This window comes from Euwallacea fornicatus, chromosome 28 (genome assembly GCF_040115645.1).
Source record: "Euwallacea fornicatus isolate EFF26 chromosome 28, ASM4011564v1, whole genome shotgun sequence".
NCBI lineage: Eukaryota > Metazoa > Arthropoda > Insecta > Coleoptera > Curculionidae > Euwallacea > Euwallacea fornicatus.
In genome coordinates, this window is record NC_089568.1 from 2,302,734 (window position 1) to 2,320,395 (window position 17,662).

The window sequence follows — 17,662 nt, forward strand, 5'->3', positions numbered from 1 at the left end:
TTGCAAAGTTGAGACATTTTTTTTTTTCGGTTTTTCTGGCTGATGTAAGACTTCTTCCTAGGAACTCGTTGATGTATGTCGTTACTTCTTAACAAACATCTATAAATTTCACGATATACTTCTTTCCCAAATTGGGTTAAAACGCATCCCGCTAATTTTCGTGCAGAAATGACAAGATTTTTTACATTTTCACTAAAACCATAGAATTTTCACGTTTTGTGAATTTCTTTGATCCTCCCGAACGACGCTTATTGACGATATTTTCCTGTGTTATATATTTCATTAAGATGCTCGAGATGGGTTATCTACTTCTACTTAACACAAAAGCAATTTCTGCAAGTTTTTTACCTTCGTCGTGCCATTTCAGTATTAATTCTCATTAGTGGACTGTTTTTCACTTCTTTTCTTCGCCATTTTTATGAACAATAATCTATAATAGCATATGACATTTAGTTATTAACTTTACAACATTAACTGACAATTGTTTATAAACTTTGGTCAAAATATTACTTAAAGTTCGTTTTTTTTCCTTTTTGCAGCATTCGAACACTTTTGGGGGTCAATTAAAGAACATTTCAACCAGCTTTTGCACAGGATGGTACTTGTTGCGCTTTTAGTAGCTATTTATCTATATAGACTCTCTTCAATGATACTATAGTTTAATTTGCCATATGTTAAGTAAATAGCAATATTACATCATTGCACCCCATTTGTTTCGTTCGAATGCTTTCGTGACTGACTGTAGCTAAGCTGAGACACACAAATTTGTCTGGTGAAATTTATTGTTTATAAAAATTAAGAAGTCCACAAGTCAGGACAGTATGTGTAGTATGCCTAGTAGTCGCTCGTGATCGTGTTCGAGCTCATTTTCCCATGGTACTAGCACACGGCGAATCACAGCAAAATTTGGGGGCTGCAGCAAATCTTTTTGCACAAAAGTTTTCCCGCAGATACCACCGGAAGAGTCATAGAGTAGACCTCAACAAACAGTGGATCTCGAGAAAGAGATTTTAAATCTGCACGAGCAATCTGATATCAGCACTAGGACAATTCCAAATTTGGGATATCACAATTCACAAGCTGACGTCAGTTAAGGTACTACCTACTCCACCCATTTCACGTGCGGTGAGAATGAACCTTACTTCAAAAGGATCTTCCACCTCGAGTGGAGTTTTGTCAGTGGTTGTTACATCAGCAGCAGTTAAATCGAAATTTTGCCATGAACATTTTAGCTGCAGATGAGGCCATTTTCACACGTATTCACAATTTCCACAACACGCATTATTGGGCATTGAAAAATCCGCATGTCATTCGGCGAACACACTTTAAATAACGATTTTCAGTAAATGTGTGGGCTGGCATTGTGAACGGAGTACTTTTTGCACCTTTCATTCTGGAAATGTATTTAACTGACGTTTTTCACCTCCGACTTTTGCTCAATAATTTACCGGAACTCCTTGAAGAAGATAATCTCGACTTTAGACAGCATATGTGGTGTTTTCACAATAGTACTTTACCATATTTCGAGAGACAAGTGCGACAATACTTGGCTCATGCGTTTCTCGAACAATGGATAGGCGACGTGGTCCAATTAGGTGGCCTCCTCGCTCGTCAGACCTTACTCCGTTTGACTTTCATTTTTGGGGTCACTTAAAAACAATGGTGTATGTTACCCAAATTAACACGGAACAAGAGTTGCGAAATCACATACGGGCTGCTGTTGGAACAATTTGTCGACAACCTAATTTGGGCCATGCGTGCAGGCACTCATGGATTCGACGAGCTGAACCGTGTATTGGAAATCACGAAGACAACTTGGAACAGTTCCGGCTCGTATGATAAATTAAATACATTTTCAATTTAATGGAATTCAGGTTGTTTTATTTTTATTTGAAATGAATTAGTATCTCCAAAACTAAAAATGCTTCGCTATATTCTTTTTCCACTGCTAATGACGACTTGTCTTCAGCTATAATTTTCCACGTTGATGCGGAAAATGACATGGTTCTGAACTTTAAGACCACTCATTGAGCAACTCAGCATTTGCACATGATCGTATTTTCATGAGTCGAAGATAAGCCGAAAAAAACAATATGTGAACGATTGAACTGAAGCGGTAGTTGCGTCCGAATATACCGGTGGATTGAGAAGATTTCATGAAGTACCTAAATAAATACTCAGAGCTCATAAAAAACCCTTGGTTTTGGTCCTTCTAAAGCACTAAATACAGGGTGGCCCGTTTAAAATAGTTCATCTGAAATATCTTGGAAGAAATTTTGTTCTTCGGAAAAACCGGAGACACGTTAGTTTTACTTTTAAGGGAGACATTTTTAGATCATAAATTCATAGGTGTAGAGTCGTCGCCCCAAATGGGGCGGCAGCCCCTTCGAGAATCTTAAGTAGCACGAGGGGTCGAGCGGCACACCAAGTCAAGATATTTAAATTTTCTTTAGAAGTATGCTCAAACTTTTTTCGTCCGCCTTTATATATTGTAAAAAAACTGTTTAAAAAAAGTTTCTGATCAATCTCTTCCCAAACATTTCGTAACATTTTCAGGAGTTATTTCACCACATGGTGTCGCTATTCGGTGACGAACATCTTCCAAAGAGTTAGATTTCATTTCGTAAACAACATCTTTAAATGACTCCATAAGGAAAATTCCAATGGCGTTAAATCAGGCGATTTTGTGACCCATTCAATGAAACCTCCTCTGGTAATCCAGTGTTCAGGAGAATGTCTATCTAAAAAGTTATGTACAAGAACTGCATAGCGCAGCGTCGTTTTGTTGAAAAAATACATCATTCTCTGGGATCTGATCATTGTTTTCAAGTATAACCGCAATGTAAAGATAGATGAGGACTTGAAGTAAATTGCCCGTCTGGTTATCACATAGAAAAAACGATTACCTAAAATTCTACTTCATACATTCAATCGTTCTAGATATTGTGAATGTGGTTCTCTCGTAATTCTAGATTTCATATCACTCCAATATCTGCAAATATATCTATTGACGAGACCACTCAGAAAGAGTTTGCATTCGTCAGAAAACCATGTATAATATAAAAAGTCGAATTGATCAAAATGCTTCCACTCATCACCTCATTAAAATTGCATACGACGATTTGGATCATCTTCGTTGAGCTCATGAGTGAGATGCAACTCAGAAAGATTGAAGAAAATTATGCTTTTTCAAGATCCTGCGAATGCCACTAAGTGGAATACCTGGTGTTGCTTCCAATTCTCGGGTGCTTGAAAAGAACTTTTGTCGTTGGTAAGGACGGTATTCATGTTTTTGGTTAGCAACGGATCCAGTTTCCACGAATTTGGATATTAAATTCGCCACGTAGGGATGGCTCAGATTCTCAGCAGGATGCCTTCCATTAAAAATCTCTGCAGCTTTTCAGGCTGTTTCATTGTTTTTAAGCTATGGATAAAATAGGGGTGCGAAGCACGACGCTTTGATCAGTCGACAAATTTCTCGGGACAATCCTGCTCGGTCTAAAATCGGGACAAAACTGCCCGTTCAATGCTGCAAAACCAGTCATCTTGTCTTAAGAATTCTATCATTTTTTGTAGTGCTGGCGAGCTTGTTATTATTAAGTTTAAGTCATTTTTTCCGATTCATATCACCGACGTTTCAAAACGATATTTTTTTACAACAATTAAAGGCGGAACAGAGAGATTTCAACATACTTGTGAAGAGAATTGAAATACTTTTGATTTCATAAGCCACTTAACTCCCCGTGCCATTTAAGGCTCTCGAAGGGGTCGCCCCCCGTTTAGTTGGATGACTCTACACTTAAGTAGTTACGATCTAAAATTATCCCTCTCCAAAGTAAAATTGACGTGTGTCGGGGTTTTCCGATGGAAAAAATTCCATCCGAAATATTTCAGGTAGACCGTTTTAAATGAATCATCCTGTATAACGTGCAAAAATAAGCGCTGAAATATCAAAGGCGCATTTCGGAGAAATTCATAAGTTGCCATCTACTCGTTAGTTGCTTAATAGTAAACAGAAAATGACTTAATCAACACTTCACGGCTACACTTTGCCGCCCATTGTGAGATATATTTAATAACGGCACTTAACGATAATAAAACTTGTTATTCATATTATAAATTTAATTATAACGTCATTGTTTGCTTCGAAGTTTTTTATTTAATATAAAGAGAGATAGTTCTACTTATCGCTTTATCGCTCTTTTTCCATGTTTTGTACTTTGTCACATTCGAGATTTGTTGCTGCGTCTCTTTACTTGTTAAAAATCTCGCTTATCGTTTGGTTTCTACAATTTTTTTTTTTTTTTTTTTTTTTTTTTTGGATTGGACTCAGCTTTCCATTATTAAGTTCTCAGTGTACTTGTCAACTTTAACTCAAATATACCCGTCAAAATTTCACTAATTAAATAAATATCAGATTTTCATAATCTCCTCTTGAGTTATCTCCTACAGAACATTTCGGTGGGTTTAATAACAACTTGTGGGTACAGCTCTTTCGCAATGATAAGAGGAGCGACGGTATTGAAAGAACGATCTGTGATAACTTTTATCTGATAATAGATAGTTATGGATTTGTAATTTACGTATTATGCGATTTTTATTGTAATGGAACAAGCTCGGGAGCACTTTTTGTAGATCTTTATTAAATCAGTTATGGTACACCCCTCAATCGTTAACAAAACTAAAGCATGAAGGAGTTTTGAAGTTAAGGTAGCTAATAGAAAGGACGATGGGAGATTCTTGTAGCCCTGCATTGGCACGCGTTTTCATTCTCCTGGTACTTCGTGACTTCCCGTCTTTCAGGGCACCCTTGGTACCAGTATGCGGGGGTCGGTGTTCACAGGCGTACCCTGGGTTTTTTAGTTTTAAGGGGATGACCGACAGGTGGCAACTTTCTAAACCTCTTAAACGTGACGTTTAAAAGAATGGTAAAATGGAAATTTATGGGGAATTGCAGATGCGTTGATCCATTAGCCGAATGGTTACACACTTAGACTCTCGTCCTGACAAGGGCAAGGAGCGAGAGGTTGCTCATGTAAGGGAACCCTTATAGGAAAATAATGGGTTCCCAACATATGGTCGTCCCAGGGCAATCTACTAAGTCAACGTATTCCATAGGCGTAGCCTAAGGGTGCATTACGTTGCACCCAACGTTCTCATATCATTTTTAAGCAATCTCAGTGTTGTTTCAGACACTACTCACTGCAAAACAACATTTCGAATATGAAAAAAGCATATTCGTAAAAAATTCAAACGGACCCACCTCTTATCCTTTCTGGTCTTTCAATCGTTCGCTCGCAAACTCTTAACTTCAATCGCATTTGAACTAAACATATCTAAATGAAGAACATAAATTAAATAGTAATCACTTTCGAAAACTTTCTAGAGCAAACTGAATATGATAATACACATGTTTTGCTCGTTTTTTAATTTCCCAAAATGGACTGACACGAATTGTTCGACTAATAACAATGTCGGTTAAAAACATTATTTATTAATTAATAGATATTAAATTAGCGAATCTAAATACAAGAATTCTTAATGACCATGAGGTGGTATGTCCTAGAATATTAGTAAAATGGGGTGAAATGCTATGTCGATTGGTCGCGATGCGTGCGCCGTGAATGCCTTGTAAGCAGTGGCGTTCTTCCCGTGTGGTAAATTCCTGGGCAGAAGCAGGGCGGGAGGGACTGATTCCTGGTACCGCAATCCGGTGTTCGCCATTCAAAAACACATGGGGTAGGCACCTGCGTTTTTAGCATGATTGCAGGGCTGCATGAATAAATCAATCGCAGATCTTCTTAGAATTATCTAATGGTAGGAAAAAACGTGCCCTTACCGGTCCGACAAACAACAGTCCAACTAATAAATTTCTGCCAAAGGCTATTAATGGACGAGAAGTACCAAATAAGCGTTTAACAACACATCTTTATTTCATAAGAAACGGCCGTTGGCCAATGGGCCTTTCTGTCCATGTTATAATTAATTGTGTAAAAAAAACAAAAGGTGGTGACCATATGTCCAGTTCGAATAATTCTCCAAGAGGATCGTGGAAAGGGAGATGCGTCGCGATTGTATGTCTTAAAATACAAAGGGGCTTGAGTGTAATCCAGTTGTAAGGGTTGTTTTTCCATTTTGTTTGCGATGGTGATGGTCTTCCCGTTATTTTAGTCGCTTATGTCCGTTAGTATGGAAATTCGTTGGATGGGTTGTGAAGTGGGTTTCTGGCACGTCTTACCTTTATTGGTAGTCTTAGGGCAATGTGGTTTGTACGTGTTTTCTTATTTCGCGCGTAGCATTTGCTGTCAGTACACAGGGTGTTTTTTCGGCGTGCCCATCATTTCTATCTCCGAAACGGCGAGAATCACAACTTCGATTAAATTAGACGAAAGTGACCTCTTGTCCGCCACGCGGTTGCCAAGTTTCCTAAATATCTGAGAAAATGTGAATGTGACCTTAAACCTGAATCCCTCATATTTCGTAAATTGTTTATGACAGAAAAGAAGTTTAAATTAGGAAGTTTCACAACTTTTGACCCTTTACAACGCGAGATATCAAACGTCATTGCACAGCTTTTAATGACTAACTAATTGTTATCAACTTTATTATCTTAAATACGGATCTGGATTTTTTTCCATATTCCGAAAGCGTTTTATATTCCTGATATACCCATGTGTAATTCGTATTTATTAGCGTTTCCACCCGAATAATTCATCATCAGACTATTTTTCATTTACTTTTCCTTGGTTTAAAAAAACGTATTCACGTAAGTTTCTTTTCGATTTCGCGATGATTTTTGATGTGGGAGACCTTCTCTCGCTGTAAGTTTTGACATTGCTCCAAGGCATTTTTTGCATTAGGAAAACTTCGCTAAAACACAACTAACATATCAATTTTTTGTCGTTATTGAATAGCATTATTGAAATTTACTTTTTTTTTATATAGATTCAGCTGGAAAGTAAACGATAAATCACGGAAGTAAGTCTAAAAACACTTTATTTGACAAATAAATGTGAAAATTGTCAGAAAACCGTTTCCATGGTAACCTAGAATGCAGTGTAGTTTAAAAAGGTAAATAAAAATGGTCTGATGATGGATTATTCGGTCTGAAACGTTAACGAACGTAAAATAATTATACATCAGTCTGTCAAGAATAAAGAGCGCTTTCGAAATCTGAAATAAAACTTCCAGGTCCGAATTTAAAATAATTAAGTTGATAACGATTACTGTGTTATTAAAAGCCGTGCAATGACGTTCGATATGTCGTTTTGTTGGAAGTACAAAGTTGGGAAACTTTACAATTTAAACTTCTTCCCCGTCACAAACAGTTTACGAAATACGAGGGATTGAAGTTTTGGACCATTTTCATACTTCTTCAAATATCTGGGAAACTACTCAAAATGTGGTAGCCACGTAGCGGTTTCTTTCATCAGCTTCACAAGGGGCCACTTTTGTTTAATTTAACCGAAGTTGCAGCTCTCGCCGTTTCGGAGATACCAATGGCAGGCACACCAAAAAAAAACACCCTGTATGTCCATAGCTCAGAAGCGGTCTGCAGTTGGAGTTATGGATTTTAATGACCGTTTTCGTGTTACTTTCCCGGTCTTTGTATGTCAATGCTCTGAAGTTCTTCGTCCTTTTGATGATTTATGATCTTAATTTCTGTATGCGTTTGGTGAATTTCAACTCATGGTCTATTTTATCCCCCAGATATTTCACGTCTGGTCTTGCCAGAATTGGGTGACCATTTGATACTATTGTAGGGGAGTAGGCGTTAATATGGTCGGTTTGGTAATAACAGTTAACTTTTGAGGGCGTTCGGCGTTAGCGTCCATCTGTAGAATCGAGTCAATGTGTTGTCCGCAGTATGTATTCTGTTTGGTCAAAGTAGCTTTTGTCTTGTGCGTTATGGTTCTATATGTCATGGCAGTATATGTTGCAAAGTAATGGCGCGAGGGGCAATCCCTGTGGGAGCCCTTCTTCTGGAGAGAAGGTAAAGGGTAAGGTGTTGTTCATGCGTACTTCCAGTTTGCTTAAATTTTTTACTGTATGTAATAAATATTTTCATGTCTTGAGTTTGCGCAGTTTGTACAGCAGTCCTTTGCGCAAAACACCGTCGGAAGCTTTATTTATGTCCATGAAAACACGTGCTGTTTTATTGTTATTAAGATGTGTCCTTTGTATGTTATTGGTCAACACAAAAAGTGGACGTATCGTCCAGTGGGATGTGTTGTCGGACTATTTGTTGACGTCTAGTTTTTACGATATTTTCATACACTTTAGCCTTCAGTAAAGTGATAGAGCTCTAGTTTTGTTTTTGTACGTTGTCCAGTCCGGCTTTAGAAATAGGTACTATTATTCCCGTTTTCCAAGTCTCTGGTGTCGTGTTCATTCTAATACATTCGTTGAGCATGAGTTCGTGCAGTTGTTTAATTAGGTTTATCAGCACTTTGCTCTTTACGATATCTCTTCCCGGCGCTCTATTTTTAATACATGCGAGTGCTTGGTCGTATTCTTCTTCGGCAATTAGTTGATACGGGCGGTTCGTTTTGTTTGTGAACTAATTGCCGTACCATGTTTTTTTAAAACACTTTAATGCCCATAAAGCTTTAGAACATCCAATAAGACAATGAAGGAAACGAAAAACGACAGCCCTGCTTGATAGAAATTTATTAAAATACTATCAAAAAAAGATACAAAAATCATGTTTTTCGACTACAAGCAGAGCCCTTCGGCCGAGAAACGGCCACAGCTTTAACAAGAACAATACTAAGGTGTTTACATGAGGAAAGTTTGTTTGGAACAGTTTCCAGAAGAAAACCCACGACATCAAGAAAGAATAGAACTGCACGGTTGGAATTTGCAAAACTTCATATTGGATAGTCAAGTTCTCAATGGAAACATGTGTTACGGTCCAACGAAACAAAAATTATTAAATTCGTTTCCGATAGTCGGCTTTATGTGAAACGACCTCGTAACACAGAATTTAACCCAAAATACACTACAATGACCATGAACATAGTGGCGGCAATATGAAACTGCGGGGGTGTATGTCTGGACATGTAGTTTGACCCATTATCAAAATTAACGGTACCTGAAACATGCCCAAGTGTCGGGATATTCTTGAGGATATAATGTCGCCTTAAGCGGAGAATATCCTTCCTGTTGTCTGGCAGTTTCAGCACGACAATAATGACCCGAAACAAACGGCAAAAATTGTAAAAGAACGGTTAGTAGAAAATCAAACTGATGTTATTAAGTGGCCTACACGTAGCCCCGACTCGAACCCAATTGAGAATTTATGGTGGGACGTAAAACAGGCACTAAAGGATAAAAATATAAGAAATATTACCAAAGTTTGCGAAGAAATTTAGCGGATTTGGTATGCCATACCTCGAAAATGATGCCAGAAATGAATTGACTCTTTGCCGCAATGGCGTTATGAAGTCATTCATAATAGAGGGTGTCCAACTAAATATTTAGGTCATTTTAGGGTTAAACTTTCATTTAAATGGAATCGTTCTTATTTATTTGCCCAGAGGAATTTTGTTTATTTATCTTGTCCACCTAAATCCTCATTGAAAACACTAAAAATGCTGATAAAAATAAATATCATTTGATTTAAGTCCTGCTTTCCCTGCATCAGAAACGTCTGCGGTACGTTGTTTCACGAAGTCTGAACTGTCCAGGAATCTGTTCAGTTGCATTGTCTTATTTCTGTTATGGCTGAAGCTTCCAATAATGATAGCATGTCTGTAGAGGCATGCTATAATAATTATATTTCGTTCTAGGTTGGCATGAGGATGTATATATATATATATGTACCAAGAAGACGTGTACAGGGTTGTTTCGGTGTGGTATAGTGAAGTGAAGGCAGTTATTTAGGGGATGGTTCACAGCCGGGGGATTTCCTTTCCTAATTTAGTGCTTGGTTTGAGTAATACTGTTGCTCCTCCTCTTGCATTGATGATTCCATAACTGTGTCTATAATCAGTCTCTGCAAGTCGGAATTTGTTCTGGTTTGGTTTTGATCTTCACAAACAAATATGGAGCAGTCGGTGTCGTTTCATTCTATATAGTTGTAAACGAGGTGTTTTTCCAGTTTAATCCTTTGGTGTTGACGAATATTACTTTCAGGTAATGTTCTGTATTGTGATCGTTGGTTTGAGTTGGTCATGCGAGTCCATCGGGTAGCTAGTGTTGGGACGGAGCACGTTAAGCATCAATATACAAGGTGCCCTACTTAGAGCTGTGATTGAAGATAATTCAAAAACGGTACTTTATATGAAAAAAAAGTTTCAAATAAAAGTCGTCCGGTAAAGAGGGGTACATGTCATGAACATGGTGACTTTTAGCCAAAACGCAATTTTAAGGTCATTTCAGGGACAATTTTTTTTCAATTGGCAACCCCATATCCTTTTTTACAGCTTGTTATAGACCTTAAAAAAATTAACATCTTTTATTTGAACGATTCTGGATGAATCGTATCCAGATCGATGGGATTGGACGGGGCGGTTCAATGAACTGGCCTTCTAGGTCGCTTGATCAGTCCTCCCCAGATATTTTCCTCTGGGGTTTTTTAAAGGACAAAGTTTATACAGAAGTACCAACAACTGCAGACGACATGAAAAGGAGAATAGAAAATGCGTGTCAACTGATAAATGGGGAGATGTTGCGCAGAGCAGACAATTCTTTTCGAATAAGAGTCGAGATGTGTTTGGAGCAGGAAAAACGTTCTTTTGAATATTTCCTTGCATAAGTTTCTAAAATCAAGATTTTAAATTAATTTGCCAAGCTAAAAAAAATATTTATAGTAATATATATTTTTTTTCATAAAAATCATTTTTTTTTTTAATTAAAAGGATTGTTACGAGCTTTACATAGAGTATGTATTGCAGAATTTTTCTAGAAAAAAAAATGCAATAATTTCGACAATTTAAAAAATTGGATAAAAATCAAGGGTAACTTTGAGCAAAAAGTCTTTAAAAAAAATTAATTTTAAATATCTCGAAAACAAGGCCCAACCTAGGAAGATGGGTTAACACTATGGGATTCAGCATACTCGAACTAGGTTTCCCTTTCAGGTACCCCGCTTGACAAATTTTGAGAGTGTTACTAGCATATCTACTATTTCCTCATGAGAATACATTTTTAACTTCCATTCTTCTCCATTATATTTCCTAAGAAATTCTAATCACAATTGAACCTAAGTCTAGTAAACTAGATATAGGAATAGATTAAAGCCAATCTGATATTTCTGGACATATTTTTGAAGTAATTCCTAAACCGATGTTGCGTGGGAAAAGAGTACCAATATAATTTTGTCCGAATTTGAGTCTGTTTCTGGGAAAAACGTCACTGATAACCTCATAACTCGTTACTCGACATTTTAAAAATGAACTTTTCAGGCCGAAATCGAGGTTGTCCAACTCCATTTAAGACCCATAATTTAAACGTTTCACATCGGTTTCCCTTTTCATAAAATAGATATAAGGGCGTCCAGTTTGAGAAACCCTATACCAGCATTGAATCTTCCATGCTATACATACCATTTGCTACAAACAGTTCAATTGCAACTTCACATTCACTATCATAGAAGAAATATTCATGAAGTAAAAAAAGGTTTCTTCATCACATAACCTTACCTTGGCACGTTGTACGAATCCAAAGAGGAGTGCTCGAAATTGGATGTTTCTGTGACATCGACATTTCAACCCCTGAATCGCAGGGATGACTGGAAGTAACATGCTTGGAGGGGGAAAGTTACCATCGTAAATTATTTCTTAGCCCCATAAACTATTTTAGACGACATGGTTAAAGCTAGTTATAGATGCATTGACGTCTTCCAGATCCGAGATTTTTGTGAAATATACTAAACCCACTATCAGAATCTGCTTACTAGTAAACCTAGAAACCTTTCGAGAAGCTGATGCAGCTCTAGCGGGACGCAAATACGTTTCACCTTCATCAATACTTTTCAAGAGCCTCAAAGTGCCAATGAAGAGTTCTTATCTAATTGAAGAACTTCTGTATCACTACAATTTAAATTATACTGCTTTAAATCCACTAACTAAAAGCTCGTCAATCGATAGCTCCTTAACTAAAAGTTCTTCAACTTCGAGGCCAATAACTACAGCTTCCTCTCAGGAAACTCCCAGGTCTTTTCCAAATGGAGCGATATTGATATCCTCTAACACCATTAAACGTTTAATATGTTTCAGTGCTCTATTATGTCCTATATCTGCACACCGGATATAAGATTTTTAGTGTGTTATATGCTCTATATATCAAAGCCCTTGTAACCTTTCCAAGAAGATATTTTTCAAGGAAATGGAAAAGTTGGCCATTGGGAATAGTCTCATTGGTAAACATACTGGGAGTTTAATATATTGGCCCTTGCAGGAAATATATCAGAGCTAATCTTACCAAGAAGATTATTTTAGTGGAATGTCGATGTTCCGTTTCGATTTAAAATACCATTTGAAATTATTTTGAATGAAACGTCAGCAGAAAATTATTGTGTGATCGTATACAGGGTTATTCACGTTATACGGCACGGAATATTGGGGCCAAACTACGAGGCTCTCAAAAAGTTTTACCTCTGGACTATATGAGGGTCTATTATGAATACTTTTTAAAATTACCTTCATATTATACAGGGTGTCCTAAAAGTCCTAAACGTATCAAAGTAGTGTTTTTTTAAACCTTGTATATAATTACATTTTTGAATTGTTCGATCAAGATAAGTGGCTGTTTTAAGATTTACATTACCTAACACTTACGGTTTTTTAAATAATTTAAATTTTTTCAAAATTTTACATAATTTTCACGTTTCAAACACTTAGCAAGTATTTAAATTATGTAAGTGTAATTTACAGTGTAGTGTAATAATAGATCACATTTTATATCTCAGTCATGGTGAACTTGCCATCTTATACAGGGTGTGCAAAAATAAAAGTTGATCAAGTGAGAACTTTAAGTGGCTACAGCTTCGTTAGTTCAAACGTAATGCCATATTTCGATGTATTTTGCAAAGTTTTCCATTAATAAATGTTTCCTCTGTATCTCTAACGCGAAATTTGATTCAAAATCTGAAAAAGCAATTATTTTTCCATTAATTACGTATTTTTCGTTCATTTCGATATCTCGATCCGTTTTAGAGGAAAATCTATTTATCGAACACTACGTTTAAACTTGATAACACAAGAAATTAAAGGCGAAAGAAACCCTGTGAATTTTCATTTATGATTGTAAAATGTGCCTTATTGGTCGCCCAAAAACCATAACTCTACAAATTTTCAAAATCCCAACCTAGATATTTTCAGAATAATACCAAAAAAATTTATTAAAATTTTGAATTTGAACACCTTGTATTTATCCGAAAATATCAACTTTCAGATAAGGGACCCTCGACGTGCAGCATCTCCTTCCTTTCGGCTGTCCCATTTGTTAATGAATCACCCAGTATACCCATTCAATTTTGATCGACTCTAAAGGGTCGTTAAAGGAGTTACATACTCCATTTTTAGATTGGAGCCGAATTGCAAGTACGAAGTTCCTGCATCGTCAGTAACTAATCTGGCCTGGTTAACTATTGCGGCTTGTTATTGACACGTGACTGTACCGAAGTTTAATATCTACGAAACTTTCATTTGAAAACTTTGGGTTAATTCCGAAATTAGGGAATACTGCAAAGCACCGGGTACAAATTGTGATATGCACTTGATGACGTCCAAGGTAAAATTAAACTTCGATGTTGTCTCTTTCGTTTTACTTCTAAAAGTTGCCGTTTCAGCGATTTTCAACAACTCCCCAAGGTAAAATTGAATTAAACAGGACAAAACAACAAATAAATAGATACAAATACACTCGGATTGTATTTTTTCCCGATGCCCTCGACCAGGCAAAACGGAAATCTATTTTACTTACCAAAGAAGCATAAAGCGAACACAATGGAATAGAGAACGATGAATAATGCTCGTATATACAAATTGTCAAAAATGTAGTCCTGGTTGTACAGGGAAGAAATATTGGATATTGGGTGTTCTGTTATATTTCCAGCTTCGTTGAATCCAACCGTTGGTGCCAGGTACGTCGCATTAGTGGATTCTAAGCCGATACTCGTATAATCCGAGTCATTGGACATGTTTAATCTGGAAAAGAAAAATTATGGGATATTAGTCATCTTTTTTAGGACATATTTATTGGCCATAAAGGTGTAAAGTAAATGGACTATCGATAACATGTTGAAGGAATTCCAAATATTTGTTCAGTCGGGGTTTTGTTTGCTTGTGAGCTTCATAGCGAGACAAAATCGATTTTATGGAAGACTCAAACAAATGGCTGTTATATTTAGATTTCGAAAATAATGGGCTTATATGATTATTAATGGAGGAAAATAACGGTCATATTACCGGTGCTGTAGGCAGTCTAATAATTTAACTAAAAAATGAATTTGAACTATTTTAGTGTCACAACTATGTGCTTTTAAATAAAGAACAAGTGGTAAAGTTTTTTTAATTTCGAGCAGAATTGGTTCGAATCGGGATATCGATATCACTTTGTTACACTCATTGTGACATTAAAAATAATTGAATTATTTTTGAATGAGTAGAACTACCAACTCCCATGCTCTCACCGCTATTCAGTGAAATCGGAAGTATTGAACTACTGTCAATTTATTCACTATACTTATAGAAGTAATAAAAAAAAAATCAATTGACGAAAGATCTCCACAATAACTGGAAGATGTGTTCAAAATTTGCAGATTTTAATCATCCAGAATTTCTTAACAATTAAATACAAATTTTAGAGCTCCAAAAGGTCCTTAAGGAAATTAGCTTCCAAATTTTATGCAAAATCTTTTTCATGTTTGTACGAACTGCTGGCATTTTTACCTGTTGGAAAGTTTCTTAGAAATTTCGATAATTAATATCGAAAAATTTACGCTAACTCCGATGACGATTACAAGAATTTAGACTTTTATGTGGAGAAACATTTCATTGAGCGGTGGACAAAGAATTCGAGCACATACCATTAGAAGTTTCGTGGGTTTTAGCACTCATCAGACAAATCGGTCGTAAGCCCCAGTAAGGCGTCATTGAGACGGAGAAAACAGAGACAACTACTCTGGGGGTTACTAAGGCCCCCATCGTTGTTTAACTATAATGATTACTAATAAATTCATGCAGAAAATACAAGAATAGTCCCTAAAGTGCCTAACCTAATACTTAAAGAAAAAAAGTTTTGGGGAATATTACAATATTTCTCAATATAGCCCCTTGTGAGGTAGACACACTTTTCTCAGCAACGTTCTATACTCTGTTTATAGTAAAAATTTTCGAATATTTCTAAATAGGCATCGACGTCAGATTCCACCTCTTAATTATTGGCAAATTTATTTCTTGCACGTCGTTTTTTCAAGTTTAGAAATAGAAAATAGTTTGAGGGGGCCAAATCTGGCGAATAGGGCGGATAGAAAAAAAGTTCGAAACCAAGTTGATTGATATTGGGCCGTTCCGATCACGGAAGTGTGGACTTTTGCATTGTCTTGATTAAACAAATTTTTATTTTCCCCAATTGCTATCTCTTTTTCCTAATTTATTCGCTCAAACGCTGCAGTAAATGCGGATAATACTTTTCGCCTCAGGAATGAAATTATGGACCCATGTTTCACCCATATTTATGAATCGACGCAAAAACTTGGATACACTGCTGCGAAACTTTGCTCAATACTCTCTTTCTATTCAATTGTGAGTTATCGCGGCACCCATCTTGCGCATAGCTTTCTCATATACAATTTTTCCATGAAAATGCCATATATCATATTTTTTGAAATGTCTATCATATCAGCTAACTCGCGTCATTTTAACCCAGGGGTCTTGCCGCACAGTTTTGCGTATTTGCACCACAATATCTGGAGTGGCCAGATATGAAGTGTCATTGGATCGACCACTGCGGAGATCGTCTCGGAAGCGTCTACGACTGCGTTCTAAGATCGTTCCCCGATATTTTCCGGTTGTCAACGAAGAAACAGATTCCCTCAGAGTAGAATCTAATTTTTGCTTGATGTGGGATGAACTAAGACCTTTCAAGTGAGAGTATTGAGACACGTATCGATGACCGATTTTTTTCACGTTCACGAATCTCTAAAAACGGCTCCAAAACACATATTAACGCAGCACCCTTAAACACAAGCTTTTTGAAGTTAGGTTTCTGTAATTGTACCCGAAAAGCGCCATCTGTAACACAAGTCGGGTACTTCTGGATGCATCCGGGTAGTTCAAATCAGAAAATTTCCACTAACCGCGACAATTGTCGTTGAGTTTGCAATTTTTTTTAACTTGCAATTTATTGCGGCAAGTTTCCTTGTGGCAAGATATAGCATTTTTGCAGGGCTCCTTCCCTCGCCCAAGACAGCGCTCTGACTAACAGCGCAAGCTACCTGGACTTAGTCTTGCGAAGCTTCAGCGCTGCACCTGTATGTTTGTTGTTCGTGTGTTCTTTCTTTTTGGAAAATTCAAAAAGCTTAAAGGATTGAAAAAAGTATTAAACTTCGTATATCTATTGTTTTAGCTGCATTTGAATTAGATAACGGTGGAAGTGAGCAGCAGAGAAGACGGCGGTGGTGGATTAAATCTTGGCATAATCGAAAAAGGAGAAATATTAGAGTTGCTCGGAAAGTGAGCGCGATAAATTATTTGAAAGCTTATTCGAATTTGTTATTAAGAGGTAGAACTATGCTCAGGACTGCTCTAATAAAGATAGAAAACGACATAAGGACACAAAGCCACACAAAGGAGTGTGTAACCCTTAACGGAAATTGTTGTTTACTTTTTTACTCTGTAGTTTTCAAATTACAGAGGTCTAATGCACAATTTAAAATTCATGAAAGCTCCATTTCACTTTTTATGCCAATTGCACTAAAAGCCGTATACAAAATTTATATATGCACCACTAAAAAATTAATATTGGAACGCATGCGATGCAAACGATTGATTGACAGTATTTATATTATCTATATTATTACTGAACGTTAATAAAATATCCAGGTTCCTCCAAGACATCAGTGGAATGGTTAACAAAGCACAATACAATTACTACATTAGATGGCAAATATATGGTAATTAAATTTCCCCCCGGAACAGGATCTGGCTATTATAATTATAAAGGCCCACATAGTATTGCTCTGTTAGCAATAGCTGATGCAAATTCTAATTTTACGTATTTAAATTCAGGAATAAACGGCCGTATCCCTGATGGAGAACTGTTTTCGGGAAGGGAAGAACGGGCAAGAAGTCAAAAACAACGGAAAATAATTGGCCGAATGGTCTAGAAAACGGACAACGACCTGGAAGAACCTTACCGGTTCCACGTACGATTGTGGCAGTCGCGTCGTTTACTCAATCGAACGATATATTAACCTCATCACCACCGAGAGGTTTGAGTAGGAAAGAAAGAACAAGTAGGAGGACCGAGGCACCTTCGAAAAAAACGTGTCACTCGCCCCCTCTTGTCATTTCAAATTTTCGAAGGGCGGCTTCAGGCGCTAGAGGGATGCAGAAATTACTTCAGAACCGAGATCAAATTTGATCCGACTTCAAGTTCAAATTTACATACTTTAGCATTTTTCCTACATTCGAGCGAAATAGGAGACTTCATC

The 17,662-nt window shown here is 36.9% G+C and overlaps 1 protein-coding gene across 3 annotated transcripts in view; it reads right to left on the reverse strand.

The window, feature by feature from the left end:
• LOC136347419 (trissin receptor-like) overlaps window positions 1-17,662 on the reverse strand; it is a 159,619-nt gene that overhangs the window by 60,561 nt on the left and 81,396 nt on the right. For all 3 annotated transcript variants that reach the window (XM_066297402.1, XM_066297401.1, XM_066297400.1), the window contains one exon: window positions 13,930-14,153. In XM_066297402.1, the coding sequence (XP_066153499.1) occupies window positions 13,930-14,146 (217 nt within the window). In that variant the 5' untranslated portion in view covers window positions 14,147-14,153. The remainder of the gene's footprint in view (window positions 1-13,929; window positions 14,154-17,662) is intronic.